General features: G+C 41.9%; 1 protein-coding gene across 6 annotated transcripts in view; it reads right to left on the bottom strand.

The window, feature by feature from the left end:
• Positions 1–23,978, bottom strand: part of nrxn2b (neurexin 2b) — a 690,784-nt gene that overhangs the window by 454,416 nt on the left and 212,390 nt on the right. For all 6 annotated transcript variants that reach the window (XM_047590093.1, XM_047590084.1, XM_047590056.1 and 3 more), the window contains one exon: positions 15,168–15,185. In XM_047590093.1, the coding sequence (XP_047446049.1) occupies positions 15,168–15,185 (18 nt within the window). The remainder of the gene's footprint in view (positions 1–15,167; positions 15,186–23,978) is intronic.

The raw sequence follows: 23,978 nt of genomic DNA, 5'->3' as shown, positions 1-23,978 counted from the left end.
CTCCTTACTCTCCCATGTGACAAAAGGTAAATAAAGCTTTCCTCTCCAGGAGCTAGTGTTAATTAGAAGCCATGTGAATGGGAGGGGGGAAAAAAAGAGGTGGAAAGTAAGAAATAATAGGATACCTACAGAGGCAGGAGGGAATGTGTGAGCGCCTTTTCGTGCCACTATGAGAGATGCCGCCAGTGTATGTGTTATACAGTAGCGCATGCTTGTACTCTTAATAGTGTTTCTTCTTCTTCACATTCTGCCACGTAGAAAATAAAATCCCTGGCTACACGGCTTCTGAATCATTAATGCAATGATGTGTGACAAAAAATTAAGAGGCCCTCCCTGGAAGGATACTAACTCTTGGCTCTGACTTTGCTTTTAAAAAAAAAAAAAGCGGGGAGCTCCTCCACCAGAAATCGAAGTTTAGGAAATAAAGTTAAAGCCACACCGGGTGGCGAAGGATTGGATATTGACCGTTCTCCTGAAAACTTGATAGCGCGGCGCGGAGGGTTACGTCAAGATAAATCAAGCGGGCGGGGAGAGGAGCGATCCGCACAAAAAGAACAACAGAAGACTCTGGCGTCGTGCGCAGAGGCCGTGGAAAAAAAAAGGAAAAAGGGAGGAGGAACGCAAGCGGAGCCCAGAGGAGGAGAAGTATTGCATAACTGTCTCGTCTATGTTAATTACCAAAGGAATATATGTTTGATGAGAGGAGATGAGGACGGGGAAGGCGACAGATACAGTAAGAAATGAAAGGAGAATAATATAATACGTAAGAGCAGATAATGTGACATAATGATAGGGGTGGGAAAAAATATCGATATGGCAATATATCGCGATGCTTTTGCTTCCGATACAATATTGATTTTGAATGTCTTCTTTTGAATTGTTTTTTTGACTCCATTTCTAAAGTGAATCATCACCTCAGACTGATGTACATACATACAACTTGTATTATAAGCTGCATTTCAAATTTCTCCGTGAACTACGTAGAATATCGCAATAACGTATCGAGAGTCAAGTATCACGATACGTATCATGAAATCCTTGGCAATATCCACCCTTACATAATGATGTTGTTTTATTAATTTTTTTTTTCAAGGATTGCCTGCTGAGCTGCATGAAAGTTAATTGAAGGAGTCCTTAACATGCTAAGCGCTGATGAATTTGGTGTCAACACGTGCATAATATCGTACTGTATCCTGATATTTTCTACCACTGAGATGCATATTTTTAATCTCAAACGCAGACTAACACACAATAGTCACAGACAGGTTTAGATCCAAAGGAGAAGAAGATGTGAGCAGACCCTGTGTCTGTGCCTGCATGTGTGTGTGTGTGTGTGTGTGTGTGTGTGTGTGTGTGTGTGTGTGTGTGTGTGTGCAGGCAAGATGGCGCACTTTTATGATGTCATCTGTCCTCTGGAACAGATTGGATTTAATTGGTCGGTTGTTTCACAGCGCATGCGTTTCTTTAACAAGCACATCTATCATACACACACACACACACACACACACACACACACACACACACACACAAGCACACACACACACACAAGAGGCCCTAGTAAAAACTCATCGTCATCATCTCAGCTGCACAGTACAATGTACAGTACTTCATCTCGCGCTACCACTCAATCAAGTACACAAAATTTTGTGTGAAACGCATCAAACCGCACGAGGACATGTAAATAAATTTAATCCCTGCCGCACTCTATGTGTGTGTATATATATATATATATATATATACACATATATAGACACGCCTGCAGCTACTGGCCCTCTTGCTCTACCAGTGTTCACCGGGGCCTTACAACACAAATCCTATTGTGACCGTGCGATAGATCAACCGCAGCCCCCGTAGCCCGGCTTTGCCCTATCCCGAAGCAAACGTTGTGTTCTTCTTAGTTTCACAGGGTCTTAATAGCACTGATAACACTCCGGGTCTAACGCTGCCTCCATTTATCAGCTCAAAGTACCAGTTCACCAGTTGCTTTACACCATAAAAACACCACAGGATTTAAGAGGAGAGTGCTCGATGAGTTGGGCCCATAAAACGCATCTCAAATAACTTCAATTTATCTTTGCAGCAATTAAATAAAAAACTCCCACTAAACTGTGATGTGTGCTCTCTATTTGGACTAACCTGCATGCATATTACTATTTACACTGCAGTTATCGGTTTTACATTTCTGTTTGTAGTTTTTGTCCAACGCGCACATTAACAGTTGCTGCGTCTCCATTATCCCTAGGGATGTTTATATTAAAATATATTCTATGTAGCCTACAGTTTGCATTCGTCCATACATGTTTTCATGTAACCTGGACTAATGGACCCATTTCATGCAACATGTAACCTGGGAAAAAACTTACACCATGTAAAGTTTTCTTTTGATTGCGCTTTGAGAATTGGATCTAGAACCTACATATCACCTGCTGAGTCTAAGTGCACTTATTCATTTGTTTTCTCTTCGAAGCAGTAACATGCAACAGGGACAGAAACTCTGATGTCTCGTCGCGCTCCTCTCCCCCCATAAAGTCGGTTCATCATTTTAGCTACATCCTACTGCCTGTGAATCATCCAGCGAGAGGGGGAAAAAAAAAAAAGATAATAGATACAGAGCAATGAAAGGACCGTGATGACATTCTGTGCCAGACACCGACGTCCAAATATCCATCGAGGAAACATTCACACTCTGTGTGAGACCACGCGCCTGGAAGCCGGGGTCCTATCAACGCCAGCTAGTCCCTCGTAAAAATAGCAGAGCAGCCTCGGTCGCACAAACCAACTAGGCTCCTGGCCCTTGTACTGGTAGCTGTGGACTTATTTTGCGCTGGCTTACGAGGTGGAATGTAACAAAAAGTTGGCTGAGGAGATGGTGTTGCAGACTTTTTTAAAGATCTACTGTGTGTTATCGTACGGTGTAACAGAGATGAGCTACGCAGTTCTTTAAAAGTGAAGAAAGTTGTCACAATTCTACATAGGGAAAGTGGCATATTGTACATTTGCCACCTGTCAAGGCTACTCAGCATTATCTGGCGCACTGTTTTCCCAATTATTATGTGGTAAAGTTTGCTGGGCTCCATTACTATAAAATAATAATAATAAATAAATAAATAAAACAACGCCGTCAGCACTCTGTTCCTCCACCGCTCCACCATGAAAGAATCCATTTATATTAGCCGCGAAGGCCTCGCTTTGATAAATATTGAACTGCGTGTCCATTTTGTGTCCTACCTGAAAGGATGTGGCCCAAACACAAACTGCAATTACGTACGTAATGAGATTCCACCGCAGCCATCACAAAAGATTGAAAAGCTATTTGTGTCGCATGACAGAATATACACGGCGCTTCTAAATGTCAATTTATCGCACGTTCGGCTGCCAAAGAAACGCAATGAACTCGCTTTTGGTAACGTAAAACTTTGGTAACAGTTCCTTGGACTTTAATCAGGAAACATATACTGTGATTGTGCTCAGTGGTGTGAGGAGGGTGGTAGAGGGGGGTCTAGTCTATGCATGAATCATTTCTCTTTACGGTGCGTATATCCCTCGTGTGCGTACGGTGCTTTCGCTCGGTGCCTACGGTGTGTGTGCTGCCAGGAGTGTGCATGTGTGTTGGTTCATATTCAGACAGGTTGATTCATGGGCCTCATCCTGCCCATCGGGTTCCCGATCGATCAGGCTGGCTGTGGGCCGCTGCTGACCGTGGCCTGGGAACCACAGAGCAGTTATTGCTAAGAGATGCACAGTGGCTGGGGGGTGGGGGGGTTGGGGGTTACACACTGGGGACACTGGGATCCGTGAGATCGGAGAAACGGGAGAAATGCGCGAGAACCACCGGCACCGGTGCCTGAATTTAAACAAGGTTGGATCACATGGTCTAAGGTACAACCATGAAATGAGGACGGCTACAACAGCTGAGCAGGAAAACTGAACACACAAGGTCTTTATGGCTCCACCACATCCCAATGTCACCACAGTTTTACCACAATAGATCGCATCAGCTATTGGGAACCAGCTTCGAGGTCGGGTTCAGGAGGCATAGCAACCTCTCTATTTATAAGGTACGGCTTTTTGATAAAGCTTATACTTAGGGCTGACCCTGAGCTATTCTTTAGTCATGCAACCGTAGGTCTAGGTTGCTGGGGGACTTTCAATAATGAAACTATCTATAGCATGTGATTAGTCGCGTGTCCTCATCTCCATCTCCACTCCCAGCATGTTCTTGTGTGAGTGCCTCCGGCCTGGAGCTGTGTGTCTGATCTGCACCATTCATCCGTGGCCCTGGCCCCACCGACCCATCCAGTGTTCGTTGATTGCCCGATATTTTGTACTCTTGTTTGTACCATGTCTCTATGCATCATTAATGCTTTATTCAGATGTGTGCATGATGGCCTCCTCCTATGAGATCTTCATTGCCACCGATCGCCACCTCAGAACTTACTCTAGGTCTAACCCTAACCCCGCAATTACTCTTAATTGCAGGGAGGTTCACTGGTGATTCTAAATTAGCAGTAGGTGTGAGTGTGAATGGTTGTCTCTCTCTCTGTGTGTTAGCCCTATGATAGACTGGAGACCTGACCAACCACCCTCTAGAGTATATGTAGTTGTAGAAGATGACAATGAGAACATGCAGTTAACATAGTATTCTGTTTTGTTAGCTCAGATACTACCAAGGTTTAACTTGTAGAGTATACGTATATCACCAAGAAAAACTGCTGTCTCTCTATTCCAGTGTACAGTTTACTTTTTTTTTTTTTTTTTCCTTATCCACATGAGTAGTTTTTCATTTCTGTCAGTGCAGAAGCAAAATGACAAAATCAGATTTTAACATCAGCTTCAACTCAACTCATATCTGCTGGGGCAACATAACCTGGCACGAGAATTTCTGCTTACGTGGTGCAAGACAGAGAAATGACAGAGTGGATTTTTAAGCTCAGTGCAGAGGTTCAGTTTGTCACCATGTTAGCAGAGACTGACTGGCCTAATTACCCGTTAATCAAAAACTGACTATAGGGGGAGAGTGAGAAGAGCAAGCAACCGGTGACATCCCTGACCGGTTATTTAAGGTGGTCACGCCGAGCCTTAATATGATTCAAATAGCTTGGTATATAAAAATACATCGTAGACACATGGAGAGTACAGTGCTTTATAGACTTAAAGGTCAAGTGTGTCTAATAGAGTGACATCTAGGGGTGAAGTTTCAGACTGCAACACATTGAATATCCTTTCTTTATCGCTTATGGCTGCTAAAATTGGGTTGAAAACTAGTCTGATCACGATCCCTCACAGTCTTAAATACGCTTAAATAGTATTTTGTGTGTTGATTTTTTGTTTACTACTGGGGCTTCCCATTGTTTTATTTTCTGTCTCTTTTTTCACTTGGTAAATAATTAAATGTAAATTGATGCAAATGCATTAACGAGCGTGTATTTAATTCCATTTTATTGCCGATTCCGTCGTGGTATTTGATGATGACTGATGATCCGAGTTATGGTTCACAGATACAGTATGTGTGTAATTTATAAATGTCACTGCCAAGTGCTCCAACTGATTACAGGCTCTCCTTTTAAATAAGCCTTGAAGGTATACACTTGTTCAAGTTAATTATACAGTTTTTGAGCTGAGGCGGCTTCTCATCTGAAAATGTTTATGGCCTATCAACGAATTATTTTGAATTCTGTCATGTGTGAGGTGAGACGTCTCAGCCAAAACATCCACAAAATTAGTGCGGCTCCTCGCAACGCTGCAGCGTTTAGGTCTGCCCAAAAGCTGTTTGTCACAACTCCCTGCCTCTCCTGCCACGGTTTAATCTGACTCACTCTTCGTTTTATTTCACTCATTAATACTCGAGTCATAACATTATCACAGGACTCAATTAAAAATTCACATTTGCAGGGAGCTTGCATGATCCCCCCCCACACACACACCTCACCACAGACAAACACTTACATCTGCACGGTGCTGCTGTGTGGAGTTCGGAGGCGTGCGCCCACAGTCGAGTCTACAGGAGTGACCCCGGCTGTCATCGCCTCCTCAGACCCACAGTCACACTGTCACAACCCTGAGGCAATGCAGACACGTGTGTGTGTGTGTGTGTGTGTGTGTGTGTGTGTGTGTGTGTGTGTATGGGAAATAAAACCAGAATGAGTTTTAAAGGCTCAGAATTGGAGTGTGCTGAGAGACGTCCTTCCCTTTTCTCCAAGAAAAGCACTTCACGCCTTTACCGTTAAAACTACGCTAAAGATTAAGTTCAAGCACAGCTGTGACGAAAAGGTAAGAGTTAATTTTGTTTCTTGCTTTTGAGAGAATGGATGCCATAAAATTTATCACAGTGTTTTCTCCCTTAAAGAACTAGTCCAGAAACTTCTATGAGCAGCACCACACTAACTGGGCTCACTCATATGGCGATACATATCAAAAAAACAAAAACAAGTTAAAGTGAGAAGAGCAAAGGTGCACGGGTGTGATATGTAATGGTGTGTGATAATGTATGCGAATGGCCCTGGGCTGTACCCAGCACCAGCTGTTAGTAATAAGCTGTGGCTGTTAATGAACGCACTCTGTAAGCTGTGGAGCTACAGGGCACCAAGGCCCATCTACAGCAATGGTACAGCCCTATACTTAGCAAACACCCCTGCTGCTCCCGTAATATAATCACATTAATCTGCCCTTTTTTTCTCTGCCTCCAACACCATTTTTTTCCAAGAATGCTAGCTCTTTCTTAACCCCCTCCAAGAGTTAAATCCACTTAATGGACCTGCAATGAACCTGCAGCGCACCGTAATGAACTTCAGCCCCGAGTTGGCAAATGGCAATCGGCGTCATGTGATGTAATGCGAAGGAAATATGTTTTCGTGCAAATTAAAACTATAAGGGGATTAGCGGCAAAATGGACGGAAAAATGAATTGTGTGTTGGATTTCTCACAATGCTGTCTCTGGAACAAGTCTTCCAATATTTGAACCTATAATGTCAATATATTGTTTTGCACATTGTATAAAGATGGACCCGGAACAGCCTCCTCAAAAATGAAGCAAAAGCAAGTAGAGCTCCCCCTGGTGACTAGCTGCAGTATGGGTCATAAGCTCCACCCCCTCCATGTGAGTGGATGGACCAAATTAAAACACTAAAATACACGTCAAATATTATCAAGGATGTAATACCACATCAAGGATGACTTCTGTCGTTTTAGGTAGTAATGCTGATGCATGTTCAAGTTCCGTATTAGGTATTTGATGCTATGGAAACATAACGTTCGTAAAGAGTCCAAGAGAGAACAAATACAGTGTAAAAGCCAACATTTCATTGTCACTGTTGGAGGTAGAGCAGAGTTTAGTGTTAATTAAATGAAAACTTGAGTGAATCTGGGCTAAGTGTGGTCGGGTCATCAATATCTCAGCTCCATGAGGCTGTGCAGACTCAAGATGGCACCGCCCGTATCCCCCAAGCAGCAAACTCTATATCTGAGCAATGAAGCCCATGTGGAAGTGTTAAAATGTTAAAAAGCCCAACTTTACTGAACAAAAAATTCTGCATAATTTAGGGTGTTCCCGCCATGATGACCAGCTGATCGCTCATCCAACATGGCCGATGCAAGGAAGGGGGGTACACATTGTCCATATTGATATACAGTATATACATGGTTTTGCCGGACTCTTTCGATCCGTGCTGTGGGTGCACACTGCCACGCTGACTTTGCCAGAAGACAGAGGGTTTTTCCTACAGTGAGCTGCATATCAACCCCCACTGCAAATTAATGGATCTCAAGACTCATAAAAACATCACCTCTGTCATAAAGTCAATATATTTACTTCTACAAAGCTTGCATTGATTGAAAAAGTCTTTCAAGGGCTCGGATCAAATTCCGGCTAATTAGTTAATACAGGATGTAAGCAGCCTCTGCGCTGTGATCTCTCAGCAAGTAGGAAATATTAATTCATATTTTTTTAAGTGAAGGAAATCAGATCTGAACACTGGGGGTCTGAGCAACTTCTCTTTGATTTGAAGATTAGAGCTATGGATAGTTCATCGCTGTCTTAACAATTACCCTGAGACTAATGGAAACGGATGCCGTTAATCTTCACATGCTGGCACCAATGTACATCTAGCGGTGCACTCTATCTCCTATCCGTAGTCCGTAGTGTAGCTTCACACGGCTCGGCTGAATGGCCGAGCTCAGCGATCACACACTATCAACTCGCCATCATTTATAACAATCCGACGCAATTTCTCAGCAGTCAAGATATCGCAGTTTAATTTATTCGTTTTAGATGGGACAAGGATGAAATATAATGGCAGCAGCTTTGAGTGATTGCCGTGTCAGGGATTTCTCTGGCATCCCAAAAAAAAGAAAGAAAGAAAAAAAAAAACGGAAGAATGTCAGCGGAGCAGTTAGGGAGTAGCCATCGGCAACATAAACATTTTACAAGTCAAGATTTATTACCATTAGCGTTAACGATGGCGTCTTTAAGCGACGCCACAGTCAGAAGAGAGTCGGATATTTATGGTTTTATACACTACGAGAAAGGGTCAAACATGCTATCATTCAGTATTAATATCTGAATGTGGCGTTTTGAGTGATCCAGTCACAATAACTCGAACAATACTCAAGTTGTGTGTGGATTCCGATGCCACCAAGGAGGCACTGGAATCCACACGTAACTCAAGTATTGCTCGAGGACACAGCTAATGTGCTAATAAACACATGAATCATCACCAATCAAGGGTAAATGGCACTACAGACAATTATTCTTTAAATCTGACTTTTACAAATAATCAAATTATCCAGTAGGTCATAAAAGGACAGAAAATAGAAAAGTACTCGGTATGTATCTTTGTGCTGTGCGATGCCTCAGTAATGAACTTAGAGCAGACACCCCTACAAACAGCTGGAAGCAACAAAATAACTTCAGCTCCTGTTATGTCAACGGCCAGATTACACACATTATTAGAGAGCCTTGTTAATGTTCCTTGTCGCTGATTGCGCATTCACCGCAGTGAAGCTGCATTTTTAAGAACATTTCTAATGTGAGCGTCTCGTGGGCAGACCATTGTTGCGGACCGGGCCACCGCTGAATGCCTGTCTGATCTTATCTAGTGCGTGTTTACAACCGCTACACTTAACATCTTCCGCGTTAATGCCTGGTCCGAGCAGGAATCCTGGATATCTAGAAGTTGACGAAGAGCTACGATGCAGTCACTTCCAGAAAGAAAACTTTGAAAGAACATTAATGAAGTGGATCAAATCCAGGGATTATAAAGCAAAAAGAGGCACAACGTAACATGTAACATAACTTGCGAGAAGGCATGCACTGATTAGCACATACACTGATTAGGCCACCTTCCTAATATTGTGTAGGTCTCCAAAGCAGTTGAACGGACATGGGCCTTCTGAGGGTGTCCTGTGGTGGTAACAGGGTGTTGTTAGTTGGGGGGCTGTGGGTTGAGGGGAGGGGCCTCTGTGAATCATCCCACAGTGACTTAATCAGTTTGAGATTGAGTGAATTTGGAGGCCAGGTTAGATTTTCTAGATTTTTTTTTCAGTTTTTCATAAACCATATTTGTGTGTGTCTCTGTGTCAGACTACATTGAGTTGAGGATGACTGCTGCCATTAAGGAGTGTCATTATAATGGAAAGGGGGTGCCCGGTCTGGATTAGGTGGGTAACCCTAACCCTAACCCTAACCCTAACCCTAACCCTAAGTCTAAGTCTAAGTCTAAGTAACATCCACACAAATGCCACATGAATTTAGTTGTCATAAGACATTATTTGCTTCATCTATCAGTGGTTTTAATGTTGTGGCTGATTGCAAGAGGTACATTTTGATAATGGACATGTTCATTTTACAATCAGCTTTAAACTAGATAACTTACAAGTTCAAATGTGAGACGATTATCAGTGCCGCTGCTAATTTTTCCTGTTTAAATTGAAGCAGAAGACGCACAGATATTTCCAGTGTGTTCCATTAATCAGAAACAGAACAAGGAGCTTAATGTATTACTATTACATCCCCGTCTCCAGTACATCCACACATCCCTTCACATTTACAGGTCCAGGTTTTCCGCTATTTAAGCCACCACTCTGTTAAGACACAGTGGAGCATAAAATGGCATAAATGGAGCAAATGAGTGGCCATTTAATTGTAGCGAGTTAAACCAGTTCCCTGTGGTAGGGGATGAGAGCCGGACGCCTTAAGTAGTAATTATCTCAGGTAGCTATCTCATTACTGTCCTCCTCTAGTATGTAAATGTGGCCGCAGGCTCGGGTTTTACACCGCGGATAGCCCATTTTGTTGTGCTCTTCGGAGGACTGTGCTGTTTATCAGCAGGCAGGGAAAATATCTTAAGTACCGGTTGCATTTCCGAGGATAATGGAGTGTTTTCATTGTCTCGGGTTTTCACGGCAACAGAGCGATGGCAATTGTGCGGCTTGTTCGGTAAAGTTGCCAGGTCGCTGCAATCAAACAGAACACGGTGCTCAGTGTGCAGCATTTTAATGATCAAGGTGATGAAAGGAACTCATAAATCAGGAAAGTTGGTAGGAAGTGGATAAATAAGGCACGGCGTAAACACAACTGTGGCGCTAATGAGGCTGTCTCTTTAACACGATACTGGTGACGCTTCACTTGAATCTGTTTATCAGGAAATTCATTATTGGCAATAACTTAATCGTAATAATAATAAACCTTAGGAGTTGGCTGAATTATAAAACAAACAGAATTTTGTAAAAAAAAAAATAGTCTACTGAGGATAGACTGGAAGCGTGGAGAAAAACAATATGCTCAACCAAGTGCCACGTTCGAACCAACACAGAGCTTGAATGCTTCATTTTCTCGTCCAAATTGTGAATGTGTGGTTCACTGAGCATTCATGGCACCATGTGTGGCAAGCAGGCCAATCCCATTGCGCCATCAGCATGAAGAGGCTTCTGCTGGCTCTGACTAGCCTGAGGTTGGCATTAAAGGGAGCGGGAGGGACAAAAAAAGAAAAAGGAAAAAAAAAAAGGAAAGATGCTAATCATCTGATCTGTGGAGAACAAGGCTTGAGAGAGACAGAGACAGACAAAGAGATGTGCACAGAGAGATGTCTCTGCCTCTGCCAGCGCTGTTTTTTTTTTGGGAGCCGGGAATGAAATTCAGCAATAGGATAAGGATCTTTGCTTGTAGTCGGCCTCCCTGCTTCTACATCTAAAGGATGACAATTATCTCTGCCACTACCTGCCTCATAAACCCAGTAGTGAAATGAAAAACTGGACCGTCTTGAAGGAAAAAAAAAAACAGCAATATTAACTCCTAGACATAATGTATTTTCGACTGTCAAGTTCTTCGGCTGCTACGAAAATGGATGTGACATTTGCTACCGTGTGAGTTTAACAGCACTTACAGAATTTTGACAAAATCTCAGGGGAGCGATGTGTGCGTGTATGAGCATGTGCACTACACTCATATTTTGAACAGCACATCCACTTTGATGAAAAAAAAAAAGAGCTCTGTATTAGGTTTGGACCAATAAACTGAATGGGAAAAAAAAGATTATTACGATTATGACAGCTTTACAGCCAAATGTGACTTTGTAGAGTCAATAACTCATAAAGTACTTAGCGAAGTTGCCACTTTATAGACATTATATGGAGTGGGGAAAGTCATTAAACCTCGTCTGAACTACTGAGACATTCTGCACGATAATAATGTCTGCTACAGAAACACATTAATTAGTATTAATCATGATACGATTAATCGCGATTAAATATTTTAATCGGTTAACAGGCCCGATTCACATATATTAATTTTATTACATTTAACATAATACCTTCATTCACAGTTTTACATTGCTCTTTAAATCCTATCAGAACACATGTAAACCATATACATTATAACTGCAGGGGACATTTCCCTTAAAATTGCCTTTGGTTTATATAGACATGGTTTCCCATAAAATGGTAACACTATGGCGCCAATTACACCACCATGGATGGTCTCAGCACAAATCGGAAAGATTTTTGGATGTCATGGTCAATTCACGTAGCATGTGAAGCTATTTGTGTTGTTCACTAATAAAATGTGAATGCATGGAAGTTAGACTGAAGGTCAAATGTTTACTTTAGATTGAATGCATTTGCTGTTTAGTTTTTCTGTAGATGAAACTAAACAGGCTGCTGCTATTTCTAGCTAAATACAACATCCGTGCAATTACGGTAATTTAAAAATGAACTGAAACAAAACACATGCTTTTATTTCATGTGTTAGGTTTTATATAATGTATAGATTGTCTCAATAGTTGGGACTGAATCATAATTATGAGCTTTTATTAAGACAGTAGAACCCTTCCCTCCTAAAAAAGAAGAGAAAAAAAACACCAGGGTCTCACGAGTTCCTGTGGAAAATACTACATAATGTACGAAGAAACTGTATGATGAGTGGCTTCTCAGCACAGGGTCTACAGAACCGAAGCCATGTTGAATTTCCAACCCAATGCTGAAACAGCCTGTATCTTAAAAGCAAAACTGATTTATCTCCCTCCTCTCGGTCCGGTGGTTTTAATGATGATAAAACTCAATTTGCACTGGCCTCCCAGATAAAATTTTAACTGTTTTTAATTCCTTGCCCCTCTCCTGGAACATGCAGGGTCGTAAAAACCGACTACAATATCTGAGTGTGTGTTGCCGCTCTGGGTTGAACGAATCTCGAACCAAACCTCCGGTCTCCACCCTGTGTCAAAAGCTGCCGCAGTCAGACAAAACATTAGTATTCAGACAACATCCGATTTCTTGGCCAAATACTCAATGGACAAACCTCAACAAGCCCATGTGTACACGCACAAATAACTATTTACGTCAAGGAATTAAGGGGCGTGCATTTATTATCGAAGTGCACAATGGAAAATGTGAACCACGATATTGGTTGGAAACCTGTTTCTCATCAGTATGTGAGAATAACCGCATGTTTTTCTCATTACGTGCTACACATTCTGCCGTGCTTTAGATGACTATTTCAAGTTCATAATGCACAGTGGGTACTGCAGCGAGACAAAGCTAATTATTGGGAGGCGAGCGATAACACTGACACATCACTAAAGCAATAGTTTGCTGCTGCAAAGTGCTGCGAGATAGAGTTTTAAACTCTAGGCATCTCATTTTCCTACGAGTTTGAGTGAGGTGTTGATATACCCCATTAGTCCGTCCGTCGCTGCTCTCATCTCCCCGGCCAAATGCTTCCCTTGCTCATGTCTTCCACCCCCACTGGTTCTAAATGATATGCTGATAGAAAGCTAGTGTACTGTGACAAGTCAGCATATTTACAGATAACGCTTTTGTTGTTATTTTTTAATAAAGTCTGTAATAGTACACAGGAAAAGTAGATTATTTTTTTTTCATTTGAATAAATGATTTTGGAAGCTGAATTACTATCCAAAATAGAAAGAATCCAGCCTTCATTATCAATATGATTTATGTTGGACTACTTGACAGTTCAGACTTGACAAATTTGATTCGGATATATGGGTAAAAGGACTTAGTAGAGTCACTAAACTGGAATATGAGTGAACTTGATGTGGAATGTCCCATGTCCAATAGTGATGTGCGTATTGATTCGGAAATATCGATACTTCTGATACCTGTGTTTATGCTCCAAAATCGATTCTCAAATCAAGATATCGATACTTTCGTTACTTCGCTTACTACTTCGAGGTAATGTAGGAACACAGTGGAAAGTAACTAAACTGTTGAGTTGTGGCAACACAACCAACATTGTGAAACACAAACTAAGGTTAAACCACAACACAGAATACGAGGCGTTTATGATGAAGAGCATAGTGTCAGAATTAAGATGTAGGCTTTCATTTTATAGTAGTTCTTAATAGTTAAACAATAATAATATTTTGATGGTGTTGTTATTTTACTTTCCTTTTATTAGTGTTTGAAACACCATTTTCACATATTTTGGTTTTTCTTTTGTTGTATTTACTGGGCTATATAGTAAATGAGGCCACTACCTCAATAATCTTCTGAGTCTAAAATAAATAAATAAATAACTCTGAAGTCTTGTATTCTTTATGAAGCAATGATTTGAAATAGACTACTTTTTTTAGGTTCATCAGACACATTAGGGTGTATTTGCACAAAGTATCGGTATCAATTTCGGTATCACAGATATCAGTCTGAATTTTAAGGAAATAGGTGGTATTAAAATGGATAGGGCAAGAGCACATCACTAATCTGGGCATTTTGTACTTTACATGTTCAGATGGTCGTGATGTGGCGTTCACGAACGAGTCGGCTCTAAGATACGATTCTTTGAAGCAAATGAGAGAAGCCGATTCCCGTCCAGAAATCCACAGAGACGGGGTGGGACTTTATTTTGATGCGCCAATCACATGTAGAGAGGGCAGACTAGGATTATATCATTGTGTTAAAATAATTCATAGTTGCTAAATTAGGATAAAATACAAGGTTCTGAATAAAACCATACGAGTCATTTGAGAGCCGAGCCATACGAGCTGAATCTTTAAAAAGAGTTGGACTTCCCAACAATATCAGACGAGTACTTTCAAGTAGAACACTGTGAGATGCCATCACTGTGAGGCCACAAGCACATAACAAGATGGCCCAATCACTTAAGGCAGATGAACAATCAATGGATGAATGAAAGCATAAATATAACAGCTGAGATCTTATACAAGAAATCCATACATCTGAATCTCAGTGCAAATTCCAACTTGAAAATGAGAGAAAAACTCATTCAATCCTTGGTCATGATAAGCCAGCGCAGCATAACAGCATTCATTATTCAAAGTGAATCACGCCTGGATTCCCTAACTGGCTCGTCATTCAATGGAACCTTAAAAATTAGCATTTACATTGGAAGACAATGCAGTTGGTGAGATGCGCAAAAGGACGAGGTAAGAGTTCTGTGTGCGCCTTCAATACACAGAACACAAAGCTGGGAGGTAATGTGGTACACAAATTAAACCGCTGCAACAAATTCAGCGCTTCGTTTTGTTTCGTCTTTTTCCCACCAACTCTGAAATTAAAAGGTATAATTGGTGGTTTCTTCATGTGCTAATGTCAATGTTCACTGTTCACAGCCCTGTGTAATAACAACAGCCTGGTGAGTTACGAGTGTGTAAAAAGGAACTGGCAAAGGTGGCAGAAAGTTTAGAAAGAGGTTCACTTACCAACTTGAGACGAATCACCTGTAAGGGAAGAAAAAGAAGAGAGAAAAAAAGAGTGATGAGTTCAAAGCGTAAAAAAGTCACTTGCGCCACGTACCTGCTCACATCAAAATGAGATGTAGTAGCGCAGCGAGAAAAAGAAAAGTCAGGATGCAATTAGCATTTGATGCGCTCGGGAGCATTGTTCCACATGCGAGCGTCAACATACAGCTGCTAATTGAGATGCTGGGAAGAAAAAACAACAACTGCCAAGCATGTTCAATAAGCAGCATCCATATTTTCTTCAGAGAATGAGCCTTAAAGGTCAACAGAGAACCTTTCAGGCTACGACTAACTTCTTGGCATTCACCACCCTCTGTCCTCAGCAAAACAGCTCATCCTAGGACTCATTAAAACGTTGTGTTGTTAAAGAAAACACTCTCGCTAGTTTGTATGTAGTATGTATTTGTGATTTGGAAAAACTGCGGATTATCCAATTAAGAGGGTTTTTGTATTCTTCAACAGAATTGACATAACCAAGAAAAGAAGGGCAAACTGCAAAACACCAGAAAAAAAAATGTAATAAGTAGTTACTGGAACAACGCAGAGTAGAATTAGTCTTCTACTTCTTGTCACCAGCGGAACAAATGACACATCAGCTGATGAGGGTTAATTAGACTTCAACCATGCACAGTTAATGTCAGGGTAAAAGGGAACGAAGAAAGAAGAAACCACCTATCACCCAGCTGCTTCTGGACTAGTTCCAGGGTCCAATTGATGACCCAAAGAAAAACAAATAAAAAAAACTGAAATAAAAAAATGCATAATTTACATTTGAGATATTGATCCGCACCTTAAAGTCAAACTCCCAATTAAGGACTGGACCCGCTACATTGCTGATAGGGTACAGGTGATATGGTGGGTTTAAGGATCAATTCAGACGGGAGGGAGCATCCAATTAAAAAAAATAAATAAATAAATACACAGTACAATTTCTGCACTTGCTGCAAATTTGGAAGAATCTAAAAACCGGTCTTGGATCCATGGGGCCTTTCTGTTACTTAGGGTTCTTCCATCCTAAAATTGCTGTAATCAAGGTCGGCATAAGAAACAAAGAAGATTTAAATTTGAGTATTTTACATTACGACCTATACACAACACTTATGATGATTAAGCCTGTTGCATACATAACCCTAGGGCTGTGAAAACAAGAAAGTTTGGAGGTGAACTCCAGGGAAGTCCTTATGGGGCCCTCCCACTCCTGCATACGTCACATACGCCTAGTATTAGGGGTAGAGATGTCCGATACCAATGATTTTCTTTTCAATCCAATACAGAGTAAAATTCCGGCTGGTATTGGCGATACCAATCCGATATCAATACCAAATACATCCTCATGTGTCTGGTAAACCTAAAAAAAGTAGTGTAATTCAAAGCATAGAATACACAACATCAGAGTAATTTATTTATTTATTTTAAACTCGGAAGTATATTGAGGTAGTGGCCTCATTTATACAATATCTGTCTCTACCCATTACAAACCCATTAGCAGTCACACTGTGAATATTAGCATCTGATCACTCACGAAGTGCCTGCTGATATGTCGAGAGCAAGCTACGAGGGCAAAATTACGTCATTTTGTTTTCGCAGCCCAAGGAGCAAGAACAAACTTCTCGCTTCTCACCAAGTACGTAACAGCCTTTAGTTTTGTGACCTTACTCAAACACACAGTTTGGAGAGGATGGTTTATGCCCAGGCTAAATGAGCTGCTGGTCCACTCGTATTGTGCCAGCCATAAACAAAGTGGCCCAGGATAGGCTGCCATCCACACTGGCAAGATAGCTGCCATTTCACGTCTGTGGAAAAAAGAAAAAAGAAAAAAGAAAAAAAAAAAAAAAAGCCTTTTCAGTCCCAACACATGGAGCAGAGCGAGAAACCCAGCCAGAGCAGATGGAGCATGGGGCGCTTTTTTCGCTCGCAGCGTCGGCCTTGTTCTTGATCTAATGTCCAGGCCCAAGAGCTGAGACAGAGCTTAAATGTCCACAGTAGTGGATGAAGGCAAAGGTAGAAAAAAGGCCCCAAAGGAATGAACGCAATCAATACACCTCAGTCTCCCAGGCCTTGTTTGTTAATATCCTGGATTGTGACAAGGATATCTCCAGCTCCCGAGTGGTATCAGCTGCCCAGCTTGCTCTTACATCGACAAACACAGCAATTCGCACGCGTGGTATAGCCAATGACGGGAAGGAAAAAAAACAGAGGGGAGAGAAGACGTGTGTGAATCAGACAAGGAGGCAAAGATAGTGGAATGGAGCAAATGAAGAGATAGCTGGTCAAACACAGCTCATCTATCATGGCTCTGCGCTTCCCCCCCAGGCCACTTGCAGCCACGCCAAGAGAAATAAAGGTGTATAAAGTGGCATGCATGCTCCCATGTAATATCATGTCAGGGCAGCTGTGTAGAAATATAAAGTTATGGCAGCTGTGGACAGAAATGGAGTAACCATGTCTTTGTGAGGATATATCATTCTGGAGAGTTGACAGGACCCAGGGGCAGAGCTATAAAGTTTATAGTGACCCTGTAGTATAGTAAATAACCTCAGCTGGATGCCAGCAACATCACAGTACTCCTGAAGGTATTTCATGAAAGGAAACACATTGAGGCCATGGCTGGTGAGCTGCGGCGTGCTGAAAGTCTCTAGAGCTGCATTGGCTTTTGTAAGCCCAGCGACGCTTTCAGCATTCCTCCTTGTACTGCATGAAACCCTTCATTACACCGAACGACCGTTGGAACTTCTTTTTTTTTTCCTTTGACCACTGTGCCATCAGCGGGAAAAGCGAGTTGGAAAACGCCCTCTCCTTTTTTGTTTTTCCACAACTCAGCCTCACAGCCGAGACGCAGTGACCCCTGTCCGCTGTCAATTTAGTTTCCATTTCTCGACGATTTCTCTCAGCTGTCAACCGTTCTCATGCCCATAAATGAAGAAGGAGAGATGTGTGGAGAGGACGGGACACGCATGAACGAGTGGGGGCGCAACGCACGTGCATTCACACGGGAGCGCGGAAGGCCAACAAGGACGTTAAGGGCAACCCATCACATACCAAGTTATCAATCACAAAACCAAACCAGAAACACACCCTAGCTCTAACCCTAACCCTAACCCCAGCGGCTAACCCTAAGTCCTAACCCTAACCCTATAAACAGAAGTTGTTTTGGGTTTTGTGGGACAGAAATATTTAAAACAACCCACACTTTGTGGTTTTATGGTTTACTATATGACCATGTTTTTATTCATTAGAATGCTCCATCCATTTATTACATCATCATTATTAGATGTTCAATAACGTTCACTTATCAGTCCTTTTTTTAATTTTTTATTATTGCAGGGGAAATGTCTATATGTATGTGCAAACACTGTCTAATGATTGAATCTGACCGTTCATAGTTTGAAAACCGCTAAAAGCAAAAGCTGAAAGCTCCGACTACTTCTTAAATCCTCCCTGACGTTGAAATCAGGACGCATCACTCACTTAAGGAGAAACTTGACAGATTATTCCTGATCTTAAACTACGACGACGATTTGCAAACCGCAACACAACACACCACACCACAGGATATTACTCTGACTATCCTGCCAGATCGGGGGGAACGCGTAATGCACTTTCACAGGAAGGCGGACGTAAACAAAATGTGGACCGAGATCGCCTTGATAAATCTACTAATCCGCACTCCAGTAAGATAGATGGGGTAATGCGTCTACGAACTGGTTTTCCGACCGCTCAACAAATCAAAAGAAAAAAGAGCAGAAGGTGCAGGAGACCTTGCTTCAATGCTACATAACTATATAAGAACGAATGAGAAAGTGGTGGAGATGCAGTCAACAGCCACTGGTTTTCTGCAGCAACACATGAGATTTGTCAATTAAATATCTGCCCATAGCCGTATAATAGCTAATGTTTGCCTCCAGAATTAGTTGCATTTGCTGTTGCGTGACAACACTGTCAGCTGCACCGCATCCTTGTCGACTCATTTACTTTCTCGTTGGTTAATGTGAAAGAGTCGATGTAATCCATATCTGGGTGGCCCTGATTAGTCTGCTAGCAGGTTTAATAACCTTCACATCACCAGAACAATCTGGTGATGCCTCCGTTCAATTGTAGGGAGGTGTGGACTTGGGGATAAACTGGCACTAAGTCATTTAGTCTCAGCCCAGATCAAGTCATGTCCAAACTAACGCTTTGTTAGTGTGGTGGAAATGCCATTACTTCCACTTGCGCTAGTACAACTACACTGTTGGTGCTCAGAGTCCATCAGTAGATTTATTGGAACCATTTAGCAGTCTCCAATGATTTGCTATGGCAAACTCCTGCAGCTAGCGGTAGCTCGATAGATCAGCTGGTCAAACGATGATGTCATTTCAGGTAAGTGCATATCTAACTGTGTTCAGCTTTAAGCGACACTTCCCTGTGCCTGTAAAAATTCACACACTACAAGTAGTACATAGCGTGCTACACGGAAGTCTACTAATGGAAGTATGCCACTAGGGACGTGGTCTAAGTACAGCCAGTACACCTTTTTCATCATAGACTTTTTTTTTTAAACAAGCCAAGCACTGGTGTAACTCATAACATTAACGCATTACATCAGGGGATTGAGTTTGCCTTGACAAAATGTGTGTCAGCCGTTTCTGGTTCCAGCTGTGACAAGTTAAAATATATGACGCTGGCGAATCTAAATGGAATCCTGTATTAATTGTGAATTTCTTTTTTTCTTTCTTTTTTTTTTTTTTTGTCCTGTTTGAAGTCTAAAACGTAGAATGAATATGGTTTACTGATAAAAAAAATACATATCTATGCAAAACATTTAATCACAGTGATAGCGGCTCTCTCATCAGGAAGAGAGTTCACAGTTGGTGAACTTGTGAAAAATGCAAACAAGAAATGAAAAATAAAAATCCATGTAAAAAGTTTATCAAATCGAGGGTTGGTCTGGTGTAGCCATCCTTTATTAGAATATGAGTCTGGTAACATGCCACGTGGATTTCATTACTGGGTGTGTTTCAACTGATACAGAGGAAAAAGGCAGTTCCAGACCAACTTTAAGCCAAAGAGACAATTTGTGGGCAGGGAAGTTGGTCTGGCTTCCAGGCTGAAACGAATGTAAAACTAGAGTGAAGATCTTTCAAGCCACCGCCTTTTTATCTCGCACCGTTTCTTTCCTCTAGTTAAAATCACAAACAAACAACATCATTTACGCTTTTGGAGCCGCTGCGTCTGAAAAACACATATGAAAGGTAAAGACGGAGACGGTGGGCGTGAGGCAACAACATCAACCGCACATCTGAAATCAATGAATTCTGGGAGAAACTCTACCTCAGCAGGACTCCTGCTTGAAGTGTTCCAGAGTTAATATTTCATCTCGACAGCCTTCCCCTCACTGCCGACAGGAAACAGCAGCTAAAACTCTTCCCGGCGAAGGCTCTTACAATGTGAATATGATTAGAAAAGTTCGACAATGCTGTGTTTGTGGCATCCACGCAGTAATGGAGTCCTCCCCTCTGATGGGCATAGTATGAAAGTAGGATATACGGTTTACACGCATTTACAGAGTCCCTGAGAGACTTTGGGCAAAAATCTATACTCATATTCCCACAAAGAGGTGAGAACCCACCTGATGGGATTACTCTGTGCAACAGTGAGCAGGCAAGGGAAAGATACTGGCATTCTGCTTTGATCAAGATCTTATTACTGCTGTATTGAGCCCAATAAGTTTAAATGGACTGAAACAGTTAGATGCTGAAACTATCACAACACTACATAATCCACAAATCCCATTCATGAGGTTCATCACCGACAATGGACACCTACACAAGGCTTAAAGGCGTTTTAGGCTTTAGCGTCAATTTGATGCCGTAGCTACGGTGATAGCGTAGAGCAAGCACAGACCATATGCAGACCTTAATGCTGTAGTTGACATGCGCCTCCCCAGAAATGGGGAAAATGGAAATTTTGAATTCACTGTGTCCGATCAATAAAGATAGACATCAAGAAAAGGTCTTTGACGAAAATTTGCCGAAAGTTTCAGTCGACTTTTTGAAAGTGAAGCAGGAAATGTAAAATGAAGCAGGGAATGGAAACAAAAATCAACCCGACTGGAAAAAAAGACACAGCGTTGACTAGTGATTGGGTGGCGCTTTCACAGAGCAAAAGTATAAATGGTGGAGTATGCTACAGACGTAGGTTACGGCGTCTATGATCCACATCATTCTAACACACTCTACACTACTGATTTTTTCTGGTCTGAATTTCAAAAAAGAGCATAAAATGAAAATGTGACTACATGCATCATTATCCCTGAAATCTCATTTTGGGAATCTATAATGCACTGACATAACAGGCTCTATTTAACGGCATGATAACTGTTAAATGTTTTAAATACAACATGCATCCTTATTAGATTAAATTACTCAATATTAAATCAAGTTGCAGAAGTAATTTGCTCTTTCCTGCCTCTTCTCCCTTCGCCGTCGCTTCATTGGCGTGTCCATTATAAACTCCGGGCAAAACTGTACGACTTCCCCAGTTGGGGTTCAGAAAATATTACTAATAAGCTACAGTTACTTAGGCTTTACAAGTTTGACATGAGGCTAAATCCAGTCAGGCACGAAAAACACAATTTGCCTCAGTTAGATTATTTAAATTGGGACTTTTATTCAGTTACACAGCAAAGGAGATGTACATGAGACATTGGGTGAATTTGTTTCATTTTAGTCGCAAGTAATTATTCACTGTTTTAGCCTATAAATCTGCTACTTCATACCAACCAACGTGTCGGTTTCAATCGTCTTGGCCATGGTAAATCTAAAGCAAAGCAGTTTCTCATGACTCAAACAAGTCCCGTTGCGCTTGTTTTTGCAAAGTTCTAAGATGTGAGGAGATTTCCATTTTGGAACATGATTTCTGAATGTGGACATAGCATAGAGTTCCCACACTGGTGAAAAGTCCCACTGAAACGATTAATGACGTTTTTTCAGAGGTTGTTCTCTTTAGGTGCCTATAACATGGTGTGTGTTCTACCCTAAATGCCGGATGTGTGAACACAACACAATGATTGTCGATGCAGTGCATTTGAATCCCTATTAGTTCTGAACTTTAGTTCTCATTCTTCCTCTTGATTTCCATGTATTCAACAACGTCCTCTTTCCCAGTACAGTGATCCATGGTCAAAGGATGTAGCACCACATGAGAGTCACGCGTCAAGATCAAATTCCGAGAAACAGACGAGGGCTGAACAGACTGTGACGTCATGTTGTTGCCCAAGGAGACGCATTCCATGTTCGTTTTATTTTTGCAGAGGAATGAGACACATTTTGACTGGTTTAGTGATAATCTTCAAATCCAAACCAAGAACCTAAAGAATGCACGCGGCAAATTGAAATCACAAAACTGAATAATACTATCCTGAAACCTGGGAAGGAGGTTGTGTGACTTATAATTGCTTCATCTTGAGCAAAGTACGACTGCCATTTCTCCCTCACTGCTCCACAGCATCATCCGAGGAATAACACAGTGAGTCTTAAAGGCGAGAACCAACCGCGTCGACCGTAATATACTACTTCAGAGGTGGGCTGTTGCTCCTCCGAGTGAAAAAGAGAAAACGACATGCTGTCACCCTCAAAGCAAAACCTTTAAAAAACCTCGGCCATGTGATTCGGCACTAGATTTATTTCGATCAGATTAGGAGGGAGTCCTCGCTACCTTAGGTTCAATCCTTCTTCTGAGACCAAGTCTCCTCCTGCCTCCAGCAGAGTTGGGGATAAGCCAATTGGTCTTGGTCTTTGTTTTGTTGGCAGGGTGACTCCACTAAAAAGAACATTACTCTGCGAGTTCGGGTCCAGGATTTGCAGGTATCTCTAGAGCAGGCATCTACCAGAGCACCACTGCTGTGTTCCCACTTACACTAAACCAGTGTTTCTCAATTGCGGCCCTCAGGACCCACTGACCTGCATGTTTTCGATGTTTCCCTCCTCCGACACACCTGATTCAAATGAACAGCTCCTTATCAGACCACTGCATGACGAGCTCATTTGAATCAGGTGTGGTGGAGGAGGGAAACATCGAAAACATGCAGGTCAGTGGGTCCCAGGGACAGCAACTGAGAAGCACTGCACTAAACCAACATAGTCACTAAATCCCAGTGTTCTGGGACACATGGGTTTATGATTCAACATGCTAACTGGCATTTTATTTAGAAAACTGACTGGATGTCACATGCACTTCCCATGTTTCCCATGTCTGTCTTCTTGGTCACTCAGTCTGTGTGCAGCTTTGGCTAAAGATAGTTTAGATTAGATGCTTATTAGATGCACCAATTTAAGCATTGCTCAAAGACTTGGGCAAGCAGAAAGTACTTTAACAACAATGTACTGGAGTGGAGCTGCCACTTTGTTATGAGAGTGATGGGTCGAGGTTAATGATGACTGAAAGAAACTAATTTTGTCCTGTATATTGCAAGGCTTTTCCCAAGGCAAGGCTTGGTAGAGCCCAATCCCATTACGTCACCTCCGCTTTTCCAGTCCTGACAAGCATTCACATGCCTGTCTTTGGACGGTGGAAGGACAACTGAGAGAACTCTCGCAGATACAGGGAGAACTTGCAAACTCCACAGAAAGGCCCCTGTCGGCCGATAGATTTGACCCCAGAACCTTCTTGCTGCGAGGCATCAGTGCTGACCACCAGCGTCCTGGCTTAACCTATAACTTTAATCCAAGTCACATGTATACGACTGTCGTCTTTTACAAAGACGACGCCTTCAAGTTCCTATACACTGAACAA

This window comes from Mugil cephalus, chromosome 1 (assembly GCF_022458985.1).
Source record: "Mugil cephalus isolate CIBA_MC_2020 chromosome 1, CIBA_Mcephalus_1.1, whole genome shotgun sequence".
NCBI classification, from domain to species: Eukaryota; Metazoa; Chordata; class Actinopteri; order Mugiliformes; family Mugilidae; genus Mugil; species Mugil cephalus.
The sequence above is the reverse complement of the archived record's forward strand: the minus strand, read 5'-3'. Positions and strand labels throughout refer to the sequence as shown.